The 17182-nt window shown below is 39.1% G+C and overlaps 1 protein-coding gene across 6 annotated transcripts in view; it reads left to right on the forward strand.

The window, feature by feature from the left end:
* Positions 1-17182, forward strand: part of LOC126417188 (ral GTPase-activating protein subunit beta) — a 395509-nt gene that overhangs the window by 214675 nt on the left and 163652 nt on the right. For 4 of the 6 annotated variants that reach the window (XM_050085090.1, XM_050085095.1, XM_050085091.1 and 1 more), the window contains 2 exons: positions 2433-2570; positions 7606-7746. In XM_050085090.1, coding sequence (XP_049941047.1) covers positions 2433-2570; positions 7606-7746 — 279 coding nt within the window. The remainder of the gene's footprint in view (positions 1-2432; positions 2571-7605; positions 7747-17182) is intronic. The other 2 variants (XM_050085092.1, XM_050085093.1) reach the window with 2 other exon arrangements.

Genomic DNA, 17182 nt, shown 5'->3' on the forward strand with positions numbered 1-17182 from the left:
CAACAATGCACAATTTAGTATCTCTGAGCTCAACAATAAGTGTTACATTGGTTTGTTTTTGAGCACATGCTATTGCAAAATTCGTGGAGTCTTTAGGTGTACTCAGTCACAAACACTCCCTTGATGTTTTCAGAAGAAAGCCAAATAGTATAAAAAATCTTATATTTGCGTGTCAGAAGAACATTAACTGTAATTTCCAAGTAGGGAATGTCATCCAAGGTTGAAGAATTCAGGAAAGTTGAAGTTTTATTTGAATACCATGGCATCATTTTCTTACTATAATTTGATTGTAATAAACTGATAGTGGTATCTCAGTCCATTGTGCTTAATGAACTTCACAACAGCCAATCATCAAAGAATACTAATGTGCTCTGATGCAGTTAAGTGCAACTGTTTCAACACGTCACTTCCAAGTAGAAACTGAAGAACAGCTTACTGCACTGTCACTTAAGGGAAATAGCTATCTCATACACCAGAAGTGAAGTGAGATGAACCACTTAACAGCCTGCTGGCGTGAATGCATTACAGCGCCTACCACTCACTCAGTTATCATCTTTTTGATCTCCTCCTTATATATATTAACAGTTTGTCATTCCCTGTTTTGACTACAGTCTTATAACATGAGCAGTTCTCAAACTCTACACAAGTATTGCTGTTTGCAAAATCAAGGCACCACCCATTAGAGACCTCACAACTTATTTCTTGTGATGCACTAATACATCATTTCATTTTCTCATCATATATGAACTTTCTATACCTTTTGACTGACTGATTGCACTGATCCCACTGCAGTGAACTACACCTCTATGTATCAATCGCTTATTTACTTTAGATGGTCACATTCTCAAGTTCACTTTTTGGGAAAATAGTCATAGTCCAGTAGTTACTCAGTATATATAAATTCAGAGCTTTTATATACGAGGGCTATTCAGAGAGTAGGGAACGTTGCCATCTGACACCACTAGGTGCACGCTGATTGCGTATATCGTGGTATGTGCGTGCTCGGCAGCTCAGTCGATATCTATCTGTGACAGTGGGAACATCTCTGCGCGTCTGGTTTTTTTGATAGACAAAACTAAAATGTGCGCTGCAATCGAAAATCCCGCCAGTTTTGAGGTGCAGCCTGTGATACGGTTTTTGTCGGCAGAAAACCTAAAACCATAGAAAATTATTGTGAACTGTGTGAAGTGCACGCAAACAACGTAATGAGTGAATGTTCCATCTGGAAATGATGCATTCAGTTTAAAAATGGCTGGACCATCATTCATGATGAAGAGAGGAATGGACGCCCGAGCACTGTGACTGATGGTCTTGTCGCTAAAGTTGATGAAATGATTCGTGAAAACGTTCACTTCACAATAACGGAGCTTTTGCTTTCTTTTCCACAAGTTTCACGGACTTTGTTGTTTGAAATTGTCACTCAAAAGCTAGGCTACCACAAATTTTGTGCATGATTGGTGCCCAAAATGCTTACAGAGCACCATAAAGAACAGCGATTGGGGGCAACGTTGACATTTCTGGAGGCCTACCAAAAACATAGTGATTCATTACTGGATCGAGCTGTAACCAGTGACGAGAGTTGGGTGAAACACGTCAATTGCGAGACAAAATTACAGTCCATGGAGTGGGGCCACACAAAGTCCCCCCAAAAACAAAGAAAATGTTTGCAAACCTTGTCGGCAAGGAAGTTGATGGCGACAGTGTTTTGAGATGGGCAAAATGTGCTTCTTATTGATTTTCTCGAATGTGGAGCAACAATAAAGTCTGCCCAGTACTGTCAAACTTTGCACAACCTTAGAAGAGCAGTTCAAAACAAATGCTGAGGAAAGCTGATGTCCAAAATTTTGCTTTTGCACAAGAATGCCCAACCTCACATGGCAAACTGTACTAAAGAACTCCTTAATTCATTAAAATGGGAAATTTTCCCTCATCCACCCTACGGCCTCGATCTTGGATCAAGTGACTTCCACGTGTTTCTCAAGATGAAGAACTGGCTTTCAACGCAGTGCTTTGATGACTATGCGGAACTCCGGGCGGGTGTGACTCACTGGCTGAAGTCTCAGGTGGCAGGATTTTCCAACGAAGGTCTTTCAAAGATTGTCCACTGCTATGATAAGTGCCTCAATATGTTTGGTGACTCTGTGGAAAAGTAGTATGTCAGTTGCTCTCTCAGATGTATATAATAAAATGTATATCTTGTACTTAGTTTTCTTTATTTTTATTTTATTTTATTTTTTTATAATGCCGAAACGCTCCATACTTTCTGAATAGCCCTCGTATTTCAATTGTTTTAGAAATGTTTTTATATAATCAGCCAGTCACCTTCTTTCTTTTCACCATAAAATAAATGTCAGTTGTGTTTGTTTTGTGTTTGTTTTTGTTTGTTTTTTTCATATTGTGTCTGTATTGCAACCCATTCTTTGGATCCTTAGCTTCTGACACAGTTAGTTCATTCAGTCTGCCGAGTGATTTCCGTAGCCTTGGGGAAGAATCATTGGAGTTCCACCATGCTGAAGGAGCAGTTCCATTTGGTAACTTGTATCTTGACTACCCAGTTGGACTTGTAAAAAGTAATCATTTGCTATAAACTTTTATAACTAAATGATAGCAGATATATAAGGATTTTAGATCATTTGTTGATTAAATTTCAAATTTATTTTATAAATTTGAGTTAAATGTATTCAGAAATCATATTTTGTTGCATAACAAAGTAAAAATAAATTAAGCATTATTTTCGCAGTGTGAAATTTGTAAATGCTCATCAACAACAAAACTCTTGTAACAGGTCATAAAAGAGGAAATAAAAGCAGCTCTTTTTAGAGGGAAGAGGGGGGACATCTGTCACCTTTGAGATGAAGTGTTAACTGTTGGACAACGTACATCTAACTGAGATGCCCTCTGAGCAACCAAATTTCAGTCTGTCTTTAAGACAGAAGAGTTTCTTAACCCTTTGTAGAGCATAACAATTTTTTTGTTTAACATAGCAGACTCCTGTATTTATAGAGTTCTACTTATGCATGGAAACACAAAATATGCCTATTTACAACAGTGAACAAAATTTCAATAACTGGTGTGCCATCAGACAGTTGAGTTACTGTCTAAGTGCCACAACTATACAAAGCATCTGCAGGTATATTATGCATTGTAGAATCTTTATGATTATCACCAGTAATGTCATTTGAGTCAAATTCCTGTGAACTGCCATGTTAACATTATGAACTGTAGTAGAAGAGCACTGGCCCCTGGTCCTAGGCCAAGGATGAATTTGTTTAACTTTGGAATCTGAACTATCCCCTTACTCAGAAACTTGTGAATCAAACTCTGAACAAGGGTTTTCCAGAATTTATAGGATCCCTGCCTCGTTCACTCATTATCTAATAATTTCACTGCAAAAAAAAGTAATCCTATTGTAACCTGTTGTTGAAAAATATCATAAAAAAGAATAAACACTTTTTCTACTGAAACTTCCTGGCAGATTAAAACTGTGTGCCCGACCGAGTCTCGGTCGGGCACACAGTTTTAATCTGCCAGGAAGTTTCATATCAGCGCACACTCCGCTGCAGAGTGAAAATCTCATTCTGGAAACTTTTTCTACTGCATCCTGTTGTGACAGATATTTCATAAATAAGTGCAGCATGAAAGCAAATCATTCATTCCATGACATCAGCCAAAAACAAAGATCCAACTATGCAATTTAGCACAGAAGATGGACATGTTACTTGAAAATAACAACCCAGCAGCAAAGTTGATGGCTGTATTTTTACACACTGTTATATTCTTTGAATATTTCATTTGCCAAAACACATGTACAAAAATGACAACAACACATTGCTGCATTGTTGGTCACACAAGTCTACAGCCCTGGATTTCTGCAGAATGGCACTAAAATGGGCAAAATTTATGTAACACCACCAATATGATGCTTACAAACTAAAAAAAAATACTCAATGCACCAAATATCATGAGGAACACTTTGTGATAGATTTTTTTTAACCACAATAAAAGTGTCTCTCTGTCACCGGCTAAGGAGTGGGAGAAATATGTTATAGCTACTCTTTCAACTACAAAATTTTCCTGCTGAGGGCCTACAGATATAGAGACTAAATATAGCAGTTACTTAGTGATATTGTGCACTTATGTAATGTGGTCAGAAAATCAACCACAAACATATAAAGGAATTAGTCACAGATTCATATATGAATTTTAGTCTCCACAATATCTGAAGAACAATTGAGGTCGTTAAAGAGTGACCTCAGCTTATGTGCGTGTACCTTATGTGACACTTCATCTCATATGTGAATGGTGTACTACTAGAAAAGAATTTGATCATTTTCTGAAAAATAAGACATCACGCAAGAATTAATTGATTGGAGCTTGAATAAAATAATGTGAATGGGTGCAATGAAGCATAAGGCTTCATATGCAATCTAGGTGAATATTACCAATGTCCAGAATTAGCTAATAATAAGCCATTGTTGGAAAGTGCAAGTTTTGACATCTGGAATACTGTCAGTTTGTTTGTTTCTGTTTGTCTGTGAGTGAGGTTATACTTCTCAAAACTGCATCATAGTGTAGATTCACAGTAAAGGTGCAGGTTTCCAAGTGATACTGATGATTATGCAAGCCTTGAGAAAATTAGAAATAATTTCTATTAGACTGTCTTTCTTTCTTTCTTTCTTTCCTTCTCTTCTGAAACTGTCTATTTTTGACAAGTTCCATCAGTTTATGAACACATCACTGCTATTTATGCATAATTTTATAGAAGGATGGGCACACCTACTAAAAGGAGTGCAACAGAACAATTTCTTGTGGAAATACATCAGGAGGAACTAATATTTACAATTAATCATGTTGTTACACTGAAAATTTCCCCCTAACCTGTGTTTACTTCTATCCCCTGAGACATAAGTAGGCTTGCAACTGGAAGTTTGTTCCAATTAGCAGCACATTCTTAAACTCCCAGCTGGCTGTTCCTTCATTTTTATGAGTTTGTGCATAGCAGAAACTGTTGTTGGCTCATTTTCTGTTTTCTTAAGTAGTTTCCATTGTAATGAATAGTACATAACTAGACAATGTGAGAAATTTTAGAATCTTTGTACCAAGCTACTCTGGCCAAATGCTAGGAACACTTATAAGGGCAGAAGATCTATTGGTTTTGTCATCAACCTTTTTTTTAAAGTTTCATGTAATATATTTAATATTACTGTAGTTACAATGTAACTGTTCTTTTATTTTGCTTACATGAGAAGTGACTCTTTAGATTTATATTTAACAGTGCACATTAATTTAAATTTTTGAGCAATTAATTATGCCTCTAATAGATATTAATTACTATTGCTTTCCAATAATTGCTTGCTTTTCAAACATCCCAAACTCCAGCAGGATAGAAAATAAAAGTAGTGCAGCCACTTACAATTTAAAAAAAGGAAAAGTCCTGGCAGATACCATCATAAGCTACTGTAAAAATATGTTACTGGGCAAACAGTTTCAGTTTACTGACCACTGTCTGATACTTGCTTAACAAATACCATTACATGTAAACGCCTGGTTTTAATTGTATCTATGCTGCTTGTATCTAATGGTATTCGTACCAGATTCCAGCTGAAACTGGTTGCCCAAGAAAGAGAGTGTGTGTGTGTGTGTGTGTGTGTGTGTGTGTGTGTGTGTGTGTGTGTGTGTGTGTGTGTGTGAGAGAGAGAGAGAGAGAGAGAGAGAGAGAGAGAGAGAGAGAGAGAGAGAGAGAGAGTGAAAAGCATTTTACTTTTTGATGATCTTGTAATTACCTGATAGTGAGTTACTTCTTTGTAGGTAGCTTCAGTAAGGCTACAGTTGGTGCTTTCCCCATTCTTGTTTTATCCAAGTTTGTTCTTTGTCTGTAATCACTTGAACAGAAGAAGGGTGTTAAACTCTAACCTTCTTTCCTTCCTTGTCATTACTTCCTGTCTCAGACACTCTCTTCTTTTTCTCCTCCTCTCAGCAGTGTTTATCTTTTCATGTTAGCATGATAAATTCTGTTCATTGTAAGGCATGCGTTGCTGCATGGTAACTGGTCTCCATATCATTACCTCATTAGGTGAGTGATTTTGATTCACCCTGACCCCTGCCTTCTTCTTCTGGTTACCAACCCCTCTTTATTTTACAGACATTTGTCATTTAGTCCTTTTCTGCATTACTTCATTATCCAGAATTGGAAAAGAACATAATGAGTGTCCCAATAAACTAATGTTGTACTAAATAATGTAGTTCAGTTTTGATTACCTTTGAAGTTTCAATTTCTGAATATGTGTGTTATCTGTTTTGTAGTTTCAAATTCATTTAAGTTCTTTTTTCAAAGGCTCCTCAAAACACTGTACACATCTGCATTTTTGTAAACCACTTAGGAAAAATATTCTATAAGTATGGTTAGGTCTCTTTACGAAATGTTAATAGTTTTGCTAACAGTTTGTTTCAGTACATATGCTTTTTCTATTTCTTTCTTTTTATTCCTTCTTATTCCGTGGCAAACAAGAACTAATTGTAATAGCCCGAGTCAGGGTACTTTTGCCTGGTATATCATTGTGCACTGCTGGTCAGTGACAGGCCAATTTTCTTTCAGAAGTGTAGTTGCAAGACAACTACTTCCTCTTCTTCCATTGAAATTCTTCTTCACAATACCAACACAACACTGGCATACTGCTACACATAAAGGAGAAAGTTTAAATCACAAAAATTTGTAACACAGAAATGCTCCCTTTCTAGCACCATGCTGATGGTGACTGGATACAATATGAATGAAACCAGATGCCTCCCTTTCAGTGACAAATGGTTCAGATGGCTCTGAGCACTATGGGACTTAACATCTGTGGTCATCAGTCCCCTAGAACTTAGAACTACTTAAACCTAACTAACCTAAGGACATCACACACATCCATGCCCGAGGCAGGATTCGAACCTGCGACCGTAGCGGTCACACGGTTCCAGACTGAAGCGCCTAGAACCGCATGGCCACACCTGTCGGCCCTTTCAGTGACAAGAGTAAGCTGAAAGAATTATTATGTTTTTGGGTTACAGACGAGAGCCACTATCGGCCTGTTTGTAGGTAATAATGTAATGAATTGTCATGCAGCCTGTCTTTTACAGAGTCCCTCATATCTATTACCATAGACTGTTTCATGAGAGATATTTTTCTAAATAAAAAAAAACTTGTTCTCCAGGTTTGCAGAAACCTTTTGTAATCATTCCCATCAATGAACATCTCTGCTGCCAAAACAATTTTCTCTCAAGAGAGTGTATTACAATGGTGATTTTTAAAATTTTTATTGTTTTATTTCAAATGCATTTTCCATATATTGCTATGTTTGAACTTGGAATTATATGTTAAGTGTTCTCTCTAATAAGTAGTACTAAGCAGGTTCTAATAGTACAGCTCACAGTAAACTTTTTAAATCGTGTGTTATGCAGCCAGAATTTTTTGCATTACTGAAATGAGAGAATGGATACCTACAATTTCCTTTTTTGTGGCATTACTCGTATCATGTTAGCAAGTGAAACAAGAGACTGCTCTGTAAATTTTGTATTTAACACTAACAAGTGATTATTTTTTATTTAAATTTTTGCTGTTTTTAGACTCAGCTCATGCTCTTTTTGTAAGAGCAACTTATCTGGTATGCCACCGCCTGATATCCTCGTGGAAAACTGATTTAAATGTGTCATTGGCTGCACTGGAGTTATTGGTTGGACTTGCACGGACACACATTCGTGAGACAGGTATGTGTTAAAACTGAAATATTCATAACTTGATACCTCAAATCCACCTGAAAACTTGAGTCTACCAGTTAGGAAACATGCTGGTAGACTGAAGCTATTCATCAGGACCTGAGATGTGCTAGACTGGTTGAGTTTTATTTTGTGCTTTGTTAAAATAAGCATTCAAGACAAGAAGCTGCATTTTCTAGTTGGAGGCCATTAGGTTTATTCAGTACCTCCTCTGTGGCTAATTTGAAATTTTTCTGTGGCAATTGATGGTTTATGTCGCTTTTGACTTCTGTGAATCAGTTCTAAGCTATATTGTGGATTGGTAGACCCTCTTTCTGCAGATAGCAGTGGTTCAGCTTCAGGTTCCTGTCTCACATATAAGTTAAACCATCAGCATGCTATATAGTGAAAGTTCTTATTTTCACATTCTGTTAGTTGGAGGATTTAAAAAAAGAAATAAAATAAAAACTATATAATTTAATAGTTATGAATGCAGTGCCATCTTGATAGTGGTACTTTGACACCAAAACACGTCTTCAGCTTTTTGTTGCTTTGTTGGTTTACTTTGTTTTACATATTCATAGTGTCAGATTTCATAGTGTATTTTAAATGTGTAGGAGTTTTTATGTTCTATATCTACTGTATACTTCTCTAAACAGATGCGCAGATATAAAAGGATGAATGAGGGAGACTAGAATATCTGTAATTACACAAATTTTTTAGAAAAAGCAATCAGAAAATGTAAACCACCAACTTTAACTAGTAATTTGTGAACAGATGGATAGTTATAAATGGAGAGCTTCAACTTATGAGCATGTCAAGAACATAAATATTGTTGTAACTCATTCTGCAGCCTATATGCTACTGTCTGAGCTCATAGATTTTGAGAAAGCTTATTCGGTTTTTCATAAATTAAATAAATTCTAGAGTTTCATACACCTGTAAGTATGGTATGTATGTTGTGCAAAATTCATCGAAGAATCTCTCTAACTTATGAAGAAAAGTGTACCTATAGCAACAAATGCAGCCATTAGTAAGTGAAAAAAGATGAAATTTCGCACGTAAAAAAATTTTATTTTGCTATGTTTTCGAACTTCCACTGCAATGAGTGTGAATCCTGAATCCTTCCTGATGATGCTGACAAAGTTTTATGAACTTATTTGTAAAAGTATAGACAGTGGAAATTAAAATGTCGTGTGATGCCTCTCCTGCTCCAAGTCGACCCGTTTGACGTCCGACCCCCCTTAAGGGCATTTGACTGAAAGGAAACAGAAGTGCAAAAATTGCATGGATTGCTCAAAGTATACATTAGCCACTTCATTCACCACTGTGCTATATTAAATTCTGTTGTGTTCCTTGCAGCAGTTGTTTCAAATGACAGTTACCAATCTCAAAACTAAATTCTGTCTTGCAGTTTCAGGTGTCCCTGCCACAGGTTGTTAAATCATGGCAGATTTCTCTTTACAGAAAAATGTGATATCAAACTTTCCTCTTTCTGGAACCAATTTTTCTGTTTTTTTGTTGTATTGAGAGGCTCATTAATAAAACACATACAGTGCAAGAAGCTGTGCAATAATGTATTACCACAACAAAATACTGGCACGGTTGAAGTCATAATTTAAAGTCAGCTTGACACAGTTCATTGAGTTGTCTTTTATGTGGGGTGATACCTTCACATGTTACCCTCGCAGCAAAGTAGCTTGCAACACATACTTACAGAACAGTTAATTTCCACACATCCCAGCAACTTCATATGTCATGGATTTGTGAATTTGTCAACTGCTGCCTTCTTTTCATGTGTGCAATGAACCAATGTGGCCTATTTGTACCATCAACATTCATCTTGACAGAGGATAACACTTTAGAAATAATTCTCTGTGTGGAATGTGTGATATGGACATTCGTGTACACCAGTTGTAGGTCTTCAGATTCTGTGGAACTGTATTATATCTACATGCTGCTAATGCTAGTTTATAGGGCTGTCAGTATAAGTAAGACAGAGATTGGTACAGGATATGGCCATTATACGTGACCACACATTTAACAAGCCCAGAAATCAAATTCAAATGTGGTAAACTGTTACATGAAGTGATTCATACTTCATTAGTATAGACCCTAGATGAGTCAAGAACTGAAGTGTATCAGCAGGCATATGGAAAATATGTCTCTAACAACTGTAGTACCCACAAAGAAAACTGACATCAGTACTGGCTTAACCACTACAGAGTTATATGTGAGTGCCGCCACCTCAGAACTGTGTCACAACACCAAAAATTTGTTCTTAGAACTGATGAGCATCCTGAGATAAAAATAAAAAATGCTGTGAGAATTCTACCTTCTGCTCACCGTTCACCAAAAATGAGGAGGCAGTAAATAAAGGTGACCAAGAATTTTGTCTTTCACAGATTACCAAAAGAGAGAGGAAAAGGGGGAAAGTTCGGGGGTGGGGTTGGTCTCTTACTTGGCTTGCACCACACAATATACTCCACCTCAACTTGTTGCATGAGTGTCAAACTGACATATATTGAGATAAGTAACTGTGGGATAGAAAACTAACTGAAATCACTCAACAGAGGAAAGGCTACTCGACCTGATGGGATACAAATATGATTCTACATACAATATGTGAAAGAATATGCTCCTCATCTAACAACAATGTACCTTAGATCTCTGGAGGAGTGAAACTTTCCTGATGATTGGGAAAAAGCACAGGCCATTCCCGTTTTCAAGAAGGATTGTTAAGTAGACACACAGAACAATGGGCCTATATCTCTGATGTCAGTCTGTTGTAGAATTTTGAACTATGTTTTATGCTTGCTTATTATGACATTTCCAGTGACCAAAAATTCCTATGTGGGAATCAATATAAGTTACAAAAACAACTATCATGTGAAACCCAGCTCACTCTGTTCATCCATGAGACCAAGAAAGCTACAGTAGATACAGTCACCCAGTTAAAGCAGTGTTCCTCACCTACCAGAAGGTGTTCAGTACAGTTCTGTACTGTCACCTAATGGACAAAATACAAGCATACGGAATATCAGACCAGCTGTTGCAGTGAAGAGTTTCTAGCAAACAGAACACTGCATGCCATTCTCAATGGAGAATAGTCTTCAGACATAAATATAACTTCTGGTATACCCCTAGAGAATGTTATAGGACCATTACCTTGCACAGTATATGTAAACGACCTAGAAGATAACATCGGAAGTTCCATGAGGCTTTTCATGGATTATGCTTTTGTATAGAGAGTAGTCTCAACATTAGAAAAATGGAACAAAAGTCTGGAAAATCTGTGAGGATCAATGTTTGATGCATGGAGTCGCAATTGACACTCAACATAAACAAATGTTAACATGTTGCATTTACATTGAAAGACCCATTATTGTGTGATTAAAAGACTGTAGAACAATCACTGGAAGTAGTTACTTTCATAAAATGTCTAGGAGTCTGCGTATGGAACACATTAAAGTGGATCAACCACATAACATTAATTGCGGGTAATGAGATGCCCGACTGACATTATTGGGAACAATTCTCAGGAAATGTAGTCTATCAACAAAGGAGGTAGCTTACAAATCCCTCATTCAACCAATATTTGAATATTGCATGGCAATCTGGGATCCATACCAGACAGGATTGATAGAGGCAATAGTCAAGATCTACTGAAGAGCAGCACACTTCATTACAGGTTCATTTACTAAGCATGACACTGAAAGAGTGGTGTTCTGCATCTCATAGTGATTTGCTGTTAAAATCCCAAAAAGATTCAACATATATTGCTTCCTCCTATGCACATGGTGTGATCAAAAAGTAACAGGAATTTTTTAATTTTGCAGTCTTTCATATGTATATGTCATCTGTCCATCCTCGAAGGATGATGGTGTAGCAAGCTTGGTTCTGGGTCCACAATGTCTGCTGTGGCTGAAATGTCCCACTCATATATGGCAGTCCCTACTTTAGTTTGGGCATGTGAAATGTGAGGGCTTTGAGTGGAAGCCATTTTCTCTTTTAGTCTTTTCCTCTTCCTGATTTGTTCTTGTATACATTCCTCTTCTGCAAGCTTGACACCATTTTGTACAGTCACCACTTGACAAGATCATCAACAGTTTTTTTGCAGCAACTTGGATTAATACTGGCCTTGGTCAGGTCTCTCTTGCAGACATCCTTGAAGTGAAAGAATGGTCTTTTGACTGGCCTCACACCCTCCTGAAGTTCTCCGTACAACAGTTTTTTTGGTACTCAGTAAGCCATCTTAGACTTCGGTGGCTTAAGAGTGCATGAATGCTTGTTGTGCTTGTGAGCTTTATGATTTTGTATGATCTCCAGGAGATTTGAAGTATCCTCCAGAGACAGTGGAGGTGAAAGCTGTTCAGTCAAGATTTGTGCTTAGCAAGAGTTATCTGTGTTTCACTACTACAGAGAAGGGTGCTGATAACAAAAGCACTGTATACGTGTAATTTAGTTTTTATTGTGTGCAGTCCATTGTTTTGTACTCTCTTTTTCAATCTAGCCATGATCGATGATGTTTGTGCGATTGTGTTTGTAATCTCAGTGTCCACAGACAAGTTGCTATGTATTGTAGATCCCATGTAGGCGACATCAACAGCAACCTGTAGAGAATTGCTGTCAATGCTGATAGATGAAAGGTTGAGTTTTCCTACACCGTGATCATAGTCTTTTCGATGCTGATGATAAGACCAAATTTTTCACATGCATGTGATAATTTGTTAATTAGATACTGCAGCTCATCTTCTGTATTTGCTACCAGAGTCGCATAGTCTGCATATAACAACTCATGAATAATAACTGTATGTACTTAAGTCTTGGCCCTGAGGCAGGCAGTGTTGAAAAGGTTTCCATTGTATCTAGTATGTAAATATGAGGGGGTACCCAAGAAGAAGAAGAAGAAGGAAAAAAAGGAATAATATTGCAGTGGATGGAGCTTGCGTAGTATGCATTTCTGCTGCTAGGCATGTATTGTGCAACTTGTTGCCAGTTCAGTGCCACCTTTGTTATCGACCTGGCTTGTTCTGTTCATCTGCAGAGATTGTTTTTGCTAGTGCTGGTTGTTCTTTTTTTTTACTGCAAGTTTAAGTGAACAGTGTGTGCAGCTGTGAAATTTTGTATTCTACTCAGTAAAAATGTTGCTGAAATTGTTTTAATGTTGAAAACAGCTTACCAAGATGAGACTATGGGAAAAACTCAGTGTACAAGTGGTTTGCTTGATTTAAAAATGGTGACGTGTAGATTGATGACAAACCTCATTCTGGATGTCCATTAACTGTCCAAATCAACGAAAATATTCATTCAGAGTTTGTTCCCTCAGGACAGACCATCAACCAAACCTTTTATTTGGAAGTTTTAAGAAGATGACACAACAGTGTTTGTCAAGAAAGACCCAATTTGTGGCATACAGAAGACGGGTTCTGCCACCATGACAACACACCTGCACACACAGCCATCTCTGTTAAGGCAATTTTTGGCTAAAGTGGCATCATTCTGCTGCTCCACACACCTTACTCACCTGACATGACACTGTGACTTTTTCTTATTTCCACACATGAAAAGGGGCATTAAAGTACACCGATTTGATGACATTGAAGACATCAAGAAGAAAATGAGAGAGGAGCTGTCAGCCATTTCTAAACATGACTACAAAAAAATTTTCTATCAGTGGAAACACTGGTGGGACAAATGTATTTGTTGTAATGGAGAGTACTTTAAGGAGATAAGGTTGTTTTGTAAACTGTTTGATACATATTATACAGCTTTTGTTTTGGTACCCCCTCGTACACTCCCTCCCCACAGTCTCAAAGACAAATCTCAGCAGAAGGGAAAAGAAGACTCCAAATAGAGTAAGTACCAACATACACACCTGCTTCACACCACTATAAATGGGTAATGTTACAATGATGTATCATTGAAGCAGATTGTAGCTTGTGCTTTCTCGTGGAAAGAGACTGTTATTTGTAGTAGTTTAGGTGGACGTCCAATTGTCTGCAGGACCTTGAAGAGCACATTTTCAGCTCAGTAAATCAAATACTTTAACAAGATCAATAAAAGCAATATAAAGTTGCCTCTGCTGCACGAAGCACTTCTCTTGTAGCTGTCATAGAGAGAAGATCATATCCGTGGTTGATCAGCCAGGTCTGAAGCTGCGTTGGGATTCTGAGTAGATTCTGGAAGCTAGGATTTGTAATTGCATTAGGATGATTGTTGCATATGCCTTCCCAGCTAAACTTAGCATTGAAATGTCTTGGTAATTGTTGCAGTCATTTCCGTCCATTTCCTGTTTACACATAGTAACAATATTCAAACTCCGCATATTCAGAGGAATGCAACCTTCTTCCTAGCTGGTTGTGAGAAGTAACTGTAGGCATTTGAGAAGGACAGCCAGACTTCATAACCTCTGCAGGGACCCCATCTTCACCTGGAGCCTTTGCATTAGCAAGAGAGCCTATTGCTTTACTGAGTTCCTCCATAGTAGGCATTGCATCTAGCTCTTCCATAACTGGCATTTGTTTGATGGTGTCTTGTGGATTCCTGCTAACTTCATTCTCAGCTGCATACAATGCAAGACAGTATTCAAACCAGCATTCCATTTGCTTGCCTTTATTAGTAATGACTTTGCCTGTCTTGTAATTCAGAGGAGCTGTTTTCTAACAGTTGTACCAGTTGCTTTCACCCTCAGGGGCTCATCATTCATTTCTGAGTATGGGCTTGGTGACCCAAGGGACTGGTAAGTGCTGTCAGTCTTGTATCACCATAAGTTCTGAGCATGCTTCAGCAACCACCATGCAGCGCGGCAGTGGAAAGTTGTGTGTCTTAGGGAACAGGTATCTTGGCTTGACTGCCTGGATTGTGAGGCTGGAATAAACCTCTATAAAAAGTAAACCTCAGTCTCAGGGTGTGCTGGGTACTGATGAGATACATGGCTATTGAGGTGGAATGGTCGTCAGCAGGCACCCTATGGGGAACCTGCCACAATTCAGTTGTTTGAGGCTTACTCAGGCATGTGAGGCTCCATCTGAGTGGACCCTTATTTCCCCAGCTGTTCGTGGGACCAAGATGGAGCCCTTGAAATCTTCTTCTTCTCCTACCAGCAGGAAGGGTGTACCACCTGGGAGTACCCACACCCAATCCTCCTAACGAATGAGAGAGGCTAGCCCTCCTGATAATCAGAATCAGCTGAACTATAGTAACAGGGCTCAAGGAGTCATAAATCAAAATGTGTTTTTGGTGATTATGAGGAAGGAGGGGGTGTTTGAAAAAGTGTCCCCCTTCCATATCCATAAAGCCTTGGAAGGACTTGCTGGTAGCCAGAAGGCTGTAAAGCAGCTGAGGAATGACTGCCTACTGTTTGAGACTAACAGGGCAAAGCATGTGGAACTACTTAGGAATTCAGGAAAATTCAGTAATATAATGTAACTGTTGAATTGCATAACTCCCTTAATTCCAGCAAGGGTGTGGTCGCATGCTGTGACATTATGAACATTGACATTGCCAAACTTAAACAGGAATGGGCATCATGGGGGATAGTGGACAAAGGACAAAGGATGCATAGGAATAATGGAGAAACTGGGAGACCTTCAATTGTCCAATGCTGCCTGAAAACAACATGCCAGATTTTGTGCGACTTAGGGTTAGGCCGTATGTACCTAACCCTATGTGGTGCTACAAATTCCAGCATTTTGGTCACACATTGATGAGTTGTGGGGATGAAGCAACCTGTGGGAAATGAGGAAAGCCAGCCCATAAAGCTGGGACTGACTGCCCAGTTCAAGCAGTTGGTGTTAATTGCTCTGGGAGCCACTCAGTCTGGAGCCAAGACTGCCTGTTTTTGCAGAGGAATGAAAAATTCAGGAACTAAAAGTCACCAAGTGGATCCCCTATGCGGAAGCCAAAAAGGAATATAAGGTGATGAACCTCCGGTCTTTACCACTTCTTATGCTTCTATGGCACAGAAACATGTTCCTAAGGTCAACACTTTGATGCAGATGACATCTAGTGTACAGTTATCCACCACCAGCACCTGATCTTGCATATGTGCATCTTGAGGCAAAGCAGGTAAGAATAAAGCAGTCCAAGTAGCTGCCACATAAAAGATCAGCAACAGTTCCGCAGTGAATGTCAGGAAGGCACACGACAAGCAGAGTGCCTCTCAATGCCCCCTTCCCCCCTCATCCTCGAAGGAACAGGGCACAGGGAAAGGATCACAACGTTCGGATCAAAAGTTGTCCCGAAAGCTGTCAGACATCATTATTTCATGTCTGACTGATGAGGAGGACATCAAGGAGTTAGATGCCTCGGATCCAGGCAGCCCCTCCCCTCCCCTCCCCTCCCCCTCTCTCTACATGTGTTTCACCTTTGCAGTGTGAAGATAGGGGTAAATTATAGCCACACCAGTGAAATGGCTCCCATACTAAAGTGGAACTTCCAGGGGTTGAGGACATACGTGGAGGAAGTTTGCCTATTATCTCAGGGTAGACCACTGTGACTGTGTCTCTAGATGGACTAATTTCAATCAATTGTACACCCCTGAGCTATGAGGCTATGTGCTTCACAGAAAGGGTGACCTGAGTGTAAGAGAGCTAGAGGAGATGTATGTATTTTCATTACTAACAACTACCACTCCTCGCTGCCTCACACCCTTAGAACAAATTTACAAGCAATTGCCATATCAGTGCACATACATTGTCAACAATATTTTCCATTTACCCACATGATGTGCTCTACAAAGAGGCCCTAACTGACCTTATTACACAGCTCCCCTGCCCCTTCACATCCTCTGTGGTGCTTTGGGGCTTTGCAGCTACCTGCCCCAGGGGTAGGACAATTGAGAGGCTTCTAATGTCATCATGTACAGCACTGCAAACTGGGTCATTCTCTGCCATCAGTCTCTCACTTTGCTCTCCCAGCTCTTGTTCACACTGCTCAGTGGGAAGTGGTCAATGATTTGCATGGAAATGATCACTTCCTGATCTGGATTCACCTGCCAGATGGAGTGGAGCCTGAAAGGAAACTACCACGATGTGTATTCAGTAGAGCAGACTGGACGCTTTATATAGCCAGCTGGCCTAGTTTGAACATCGTGCCAATGCTGAGGTGTGGGTGGGTCATATTACCAAAATGATTCAATGCACAGCTGAAGCATCCTCCATTCCACAGTCCACGGGACATCTGAAGAGGCAATGTGTCCCTTGGTGGAGTGACAAATGCTACTCTGCAGTGAGGACTACGTGTGTAACTCAGTGTAGTTTCAACTGTCAGCCAACTGCAGAAAATCTTACAGTCTTTCAGATGGCAAGGGAAAAGTGCCACTGGATCATTTGGGAGAGCAAGAAGTAGTCATGGAAACAGTTCCTGAGCACCATTAATCATTCTGTGAAGAGTTCAGTTGTATTGGAGACAGTCAGAAGAATTTCTGGGAGATGAGGGAGGTGCC

Source organism: Schistocerca serialis, chromosome 8, assembly GCF_023864345.2.
Source record: "Schistocerca serialis cubense isolate TAMUIC-IGC-003099 chromosome 8, iqSchSeri2.2, whole genome shotgun sequence".
Classification (NCBI taxonomy): Eukaryota; Metazoa; Arthropoda; class Insecta; order Orthoptera; family Acrididae; genus Schistocerca; species Schistocerca serialis.